The following is a 6000-nucleotide window of genomic DNA, read 5'->3' as shown; positions in this document are numbered from 1 at the left end:
GGGCGGCCGGAGCCCTGGGGGGAGGGCTCTCCCCCCCCGCGGCCAGAGCGCAGGGCTCTCCCCCCGGCGGCCGGGGGAGGGCGGCGAGCCCTGCTGTGGCCCCGGTCTCCCCGGCGGCCGCCGCGCCGCGCCGCCCCCCTCCAGGTGCCGCCCCAAGCACCAGCTTGGGTGCCTGGTGCCTGGAGCCGGCCCTGAGTATAACATTACTAGCAACCTTGTGAAATGCTAACCACCTACCAATAGATTAAATTTATTGTGCAGATGTTTCTAAGAGGCAGAATGAGTTGAACAAAGTAGTTCACAAATATCAGGCCATTTTACAGCTTTGTAAAAAACCATGATAATGGAATTCTCATCCATCATTACCCAGCCATGCACACACAGTTTAGGGTCTCACATACCCATGCAGGACAAGAAGTCCAGCAACTGTCTACTAAAGTTGAGAACATCTCCAACAAGACAGGTATTGTTTGTGCCTTAAGATCCGCATAAGTAACAAGTTTTGCCAGGGTCATGGTTTTATTGAAAGTTCAAGCAGTTACTGAGGTAGCCATAGATAGGTATATTTCATGCCGGTAGAAGGGGTATTTACAAATGTGGCCATTTATTGCTTCCCAAAGTCAAAGATATGGATACAAGCACAGAAAAGGAAGCTTATGTTTTGGGGAAGCTATTTTAGCTAGTATAAAATAAAAAAGAAAAGGGGGAGACAGAACAGAATTAGAAAAAAGCAACTACAAAATAACCATTTAGTATAAATTCTGAGGAGATATGGGAGTAATCAAGACAAAGTAGGCCATATAAAAGGAAAATTATTCTATCTTAGTTGATCAACTGGTTCAGTGGCTTAGAGCAGATGATCTGCAGAGCTATGGGCAAGAGTCACATATCAGGCCAGATTCTTATGGCCCATATTCAGGTACGCAGTGGTGGAGGAGGGGGAACTGACACGCCGGGGCATCTACCCCCTTTCCCATCCATGGCCCATGTAAATGTGCGACAGAGACTGCTTGAACTTACAAAGGGAGTCCCATAAGTTAAACTGTATCCACCCAAGAGAGCCTGGTGGTTTGCCACCCGGAATTGCAGGCGGCTGTCGAATAAATTTTCCTCCCGAAAAGGTCCAGTCTTTTGGCCTCTGTTTTTGGGGGTTGAACTGGTGTGCCCTTGCTTGTCCTTTTTGTTGGCTGCTGAGATGACTAGCAAGCCTGGAGGTGGGTGGGTATAGAGGTACTCAAACCTCTGGCTGGGATGACGGACTTCTTTTCGGCCCTTTTGCAGGTGGGAAGGATGGACGACGGGGTTTGCCAGGGGGCTGTGGCAATTTTCAGGACCCCATCATGCACTGGTCGTGCAACACGGGCAGGGTAGAGGCCAAGAGCACACTGAACAAGGTGTCCGCCTGCTTGGCCATCTCCTCCACTTCTAGGCCCAAGTTCTCAGCCATGTGTTGAAGCAGGGCCCGGTGTTCTTTAAAATCGCCCAGTGGGCTGGCCCTTGAGGGTCCCGTCACCGCCTCATCCCCGGGGATGAGGACGACAACTGTACCAGGGGAGGCCCCGGGGTATGACCCCCCAATGGGGGAAGGGGGTTTGGTGGTGGGGATTGGCTCCTCTACGCCGACCTCTGAGCGCATTTCCCGCACCAAGCCCGGAGCCGTCAACTGTTGCTCCGAGGTGGTGGCCGACGAGTGGTGCAAGGGGGGCATCGGCATCACAGACATGCCACACACACTTCAATAGGGCCACAGCATTGGCCAATGGCCATGCTGCCACAGCGGCACCATAGAAGTCGAAGCAGCATCCAGTGCCCAATCATGCTGCTGATGCCTCGGCAAGGGGCTAAACTGCCCTTCCATGCCAGAGGAATCCCCTTGCGGTGACCCCAGTGGAGCCATTGATGCCTGCGTTTGTTAGCTGATCGTTGCCACGGGAGACCGGTGCTTCGAATAGGAGGACTGGTACCGCGACGGAGATCGTCCCCCTGGAGTGGGTGACAGGGACCTGCGCCGAGAAGACGACCAGCGGGAGGGTGAATGGTACCCGTAATACAGAGACCGGCGCCTCCCACAGGCGACCTACATCAAGAGGGCGGAGACCATGAACACGGTGCCGGTGATCTAGGCTGAGCCCCTGAGGATCTGGGCTGCGAAGCGTAGATCTACGGCACGGAGTCAGAGAGCACTGCCTCGGCTCAGGAGATCGGTGGCGCTCAACTGCCTCTGGGGGGTCTTGGCGACTACCTTGCCTAGTAGGGAGCCTTTGCCACTCCCTAGGGCACACGCGGTGCCAGCAGCGCTAGTAGAGGCCTCTGCTCTCTATGCGCCAGGAGAGCCTGGGAAGGCGTCGATCCCGCTACAAGTCTGCATCCCCTACTGCTCCAGGGAGTCGGCGGTGGATCATGTGGGGGACTAAGGGGAGGCACGTCCACGTGGCTCCAGTGTGGGCGGGCAGCCCGAACTGGGTCCTTTGCCCAATGCCCCCCATGGCCTTTCTTCCCTGGTGCTGGGGAGCTGTTTGTGTTGGTCTTCTTCCTGGGCACGGTGGCGGAGAGTGGTGCCGGGGATGTGCTACGCACTGAGGCTGAGGTACTAGCGGTAGAGTTCAGATGGGACGGGACGGCTCAGAAGCCAGTCAGAGGGCAGTCTCCACGAGGGGAGCCCTCAAATGGATGTTGTGCTCCGTCTGGGTCCTGGCTCAAAAGTGTTTACAGATACGATACTTGACCTTCACACGTGATTCCCCCAAGCACTTGAGGCAACTGCTGAGGGGGTCCCTAACAAGCATATGCCTGTTGCAGTCCGAGCAGGGCTTAAACCCCGGAGGACCTGGGCATGCCACGCCTGGGGCGAAGTCCTCGATGGGACTCTAACTTCTAACTACATTTAACAATTATTTAACACTAACTTCTATAAACGAACTATTTACAAGGCCCTAAGGCCCGAAGTCAGAAGAGACGAAACGCCTAGCCCTTGCTATGCAAGGGAAGGCCCTCTGACTAACCACCACGGGTGGTAAGAAGGAACTGAGAGGGCGGAGGCAGCTCCTGATATACCGACGCCCAAGCGCGGAACTCAAGGGGGTGCCACAGATGACCCTACGGATACCGCTAAGGCAAAAATCTCCCACGACTACGCATGGGGGTGTGCGCACACCTAGAATGAAGTCAACATGAGCAAGCACTCAAAGAAAAATGAATCCTGTCAAATTATTATGGATGGGAAACAGCCTTATAAATAATCATGTTAATTTTTTTCACATTGCAAACCTTGTAGGATCCACCTCAAAGCTGACATGTTGCCATTCAGAGGATGTGATCACGGTCCTTAATAGAGGTTCCAAGAGCTTCTGCAGATATGTAGCACCATATACCTATGGAGAAAATACATCAGACTGTGTGGCCAGGCCAGCATAACTCAAAGCACAAGAATATAATACTGAGTATGTCAAGCTTTACATACTAATTCTATTTTGTCCTGTATCTGATTATGTTTGTACAAGCAATGAATCTTAAAATATATTCTCAGATTATGTAGTTCTCATAGCCAGAATGCTACATACACAAGCAAACATACGCATAAGAAATGTGACTGCCTAACAGGTCCTAAAATATTAGAAGATGGATAAGAAGAGGGTTATCTAGTCCAACCACTTGCATCAAATAGGAAACAATTATACTCTCCTTGCATTTAATGATCATTGACTTGAATGTGTCTACTAAGTGTGCTATAAATACTTCTACTATGCAAACTTTTCCATTATTGTATTCAACTTCCGCCCTGGTAGCTCTGAAACACACGCACCATGCAGGATGAATACTGGGCTCCCTGGAAACTTTCAAGGGGGCCTCCAGTTTAAAGTGTGAACTAAAGAGGATGCGTCATGAAGTCTCCACAAAAGTTTTGCCGCACCACCCCATCCCAAATCAGGCCTCGGCATGGAAGGTCTCCAAGGATTAGACACCATACATCTTTATAAAAAATAACTGCATGGAATCTTGATGAACTTTCAAGAGTTGTCTGTGATTGTGTAGACAAATGCAGCCATCAAGTTATAGTTTGCACTCTCCAGTCATCAGAACTCTCTTATCTTAATGTAATCCAACTGCAGTTTCACATTTCTGAGTTAATACATTTTTTCCTGTTAGCCTTTCACTCTTCAAAAGAATTTTATAAATAGGCACCTAAGCTCATATAACTTACCTTAAAACAGAAAGTCATTATTTTGCTGGCCAAGCTATTTCCCCTGAACAGAGTCTGCATGGAATCTGCCAGTTCCACTTCCTTAGAAAACATGTTCCAAAGAAGCTGGTAGAGCAAGTGCCGGGAGTCAAAGAGGGTGACCAGGACACGAGCTAGTTCATCCTTAAAGAACAGCAAAAAAGAGGTTCGTGTGTCAGAGCAGTAAAGAGGCTGGATTGTGAAAACCTCCCCAAACATCTCTAATGTATCCTGCACTAGAAAAAGAAGTCAATGACAATCTGCCTCAAGTATTCTAGCTTGTGCTAAATATTTTCTTCCATTTAGTAGTTTGTACTGTTTTGAAATATTTGACCACATTAAACTTTGTATAGCATAGGCTGAAGCATGGTCTAGTGCAGGAATTCCCCTGTTAAGTCTTGCAAGTAAACCTTAAAGTGTGCTCATCCCATTCCCCACTTCTAATTTTATTTCTAAATCTCTCAAGTACCCCATCAGACCATGTTATAATGGTAGGTTCTTTAGTAAGTTCCTAAAACCATCTCACTTGTGAGCCTATGACGAACCAAGATGGAAGTCTAATGGATTCGCCCACTGTATAAACAGAGCACAGACAGAGACCAGGGAAAAAGCACATTAGGTTACCAAAACACAGGCCTACTCTGGTATTACAGTACATATACCCAACAGTCCCCACACTGAGCAACATTAAAAGGACAAGGAAAAACTATTTTACCATTACAGGCTAACAATTACTGTTTCAAGAACTATTTTAAAATATACCATAATGCTTTAGTTTAGACTAAAGCGCTCAGCAAAGTAGACCCAATCACAGTTGTGGAACCCTCTGAGAAAAAGGCCACATATTACAGCACATAACAGGGTAGCCTCAACTCTTCATTTCTTTAGAAGACTTTTGTTTCAACATTATCGTTAAATTGGCAGAGCAGTAAATTTAATTCCAAGTCTTATGCAAGACTTTTTGAAGGAGATAAGCAGGTTACACCTTACAAAACAAATGCACTCAGGGTTAACAAATATCATGTAACTGGAAGTGTGAATCAACTTACCCACTGCGAACAAGGGACCACATTGGCCAATGCCATAGCAATAGGTAGCTCTCCTTGGTCACCCATCATAGTGACCAATTCCACCAATCTCTCAAACCGATCTGCTAGTACAGTTTCTGCTAGCGTATCAAACTCTGTACCCTGCTGTAGAATTTTGGTGAGGACTTCCATGAATGTAGCTCTTGTTTGGAGATCTTTGTGATAACCTAAGCCTAACAAGATAGTAACAAATAAAGACTTGAGTAATGAAGTCATATACTTCTTAATTAAGGCTCAAGCCTTCGTATGTGAATCATAAACAGTTGTTTCTAACTACTTTACCTATTGAGTGCATAAGGCCACTGTCCACATTAGCATTGAGTAAGTTTGACATAGCAAGAACAGTGCAGTGTCGCAACGAAGCCAGTCTTCGAGACATTCCACGTTTCCTGCCACCTGTTTGTGCACTTTCATCTTCAACTTCACTACAGTCATTTAGAAGATTCATAAATAGAGTGAAATATCTAAAACAAAAATAACATTTGTAGATCTGGATAAGTGAGACAAATTTTTTACAGAGTCAAAAGTCTTCTAGCAGAATGGTCTAGGATATAAAATAGAACGACTCTGTTGTACACCTCCCAGAAATACAAGTTAGACTTGCTCTGGGTATTTTTCTCTTTTTTTGTTTTGTGTTTTACTGTGATTATTATTATATACTACGGCTTTTAAAGAATGTATTGAGAGAGTGGG

The 6000-nt window shown here is 47.2% G+C and overlaps 1 protein-coding gene across 1 annotated transcript in view; it reads right to left on the bottom strand.

Moving 5' to 3' along the window:
- The window catches only part of NF1 (neurofibromin 1), a 171086-nt gene that overhangs the window by 107042 nt on the left and 58044 nt on the right, over window positions 1-6000 (bottom strand). The window contains exons 26-29 of the mRNA XM_024195430.2: window positions 5590-5771; window positions 5269-5480; window positions 4202-4363; window positions 3268-3371 (exon numbers count right to left, since the gene is read on the bottom strand). Coding sequence (XP_024051198.2) covers window positions 3268-3371; window positions 4202-4363; window positions 5269-5480; window positions 5590-5771 — 660 coding nt within the window. The remainder of the gene's footprint in view (window positions 1-3267; window positions 3372-4201; window positions 4364-5268; window positions 5481-5589; window positions 5772-6000) is intronic.

Source organism: Terrapene carolina, unplaced genomic scaffold (assembly GCF_002925995.2).
Source record: "Terrapene carolina triunguis isolate 2854851 unplaced genomic scaffold, T_m_triunguis-2.0 Scaffold231, whole genome shotgun sequence".
NCBI lineage: Eukaryota > Metazoa > Chordata > Testudines > Emydidae > Terrapene > Terrapene triunguis.
Note: the sequence above shows the minus strand (reverse complement) of the source record. Positions and strands in the feature narration are given on the sequence as shown.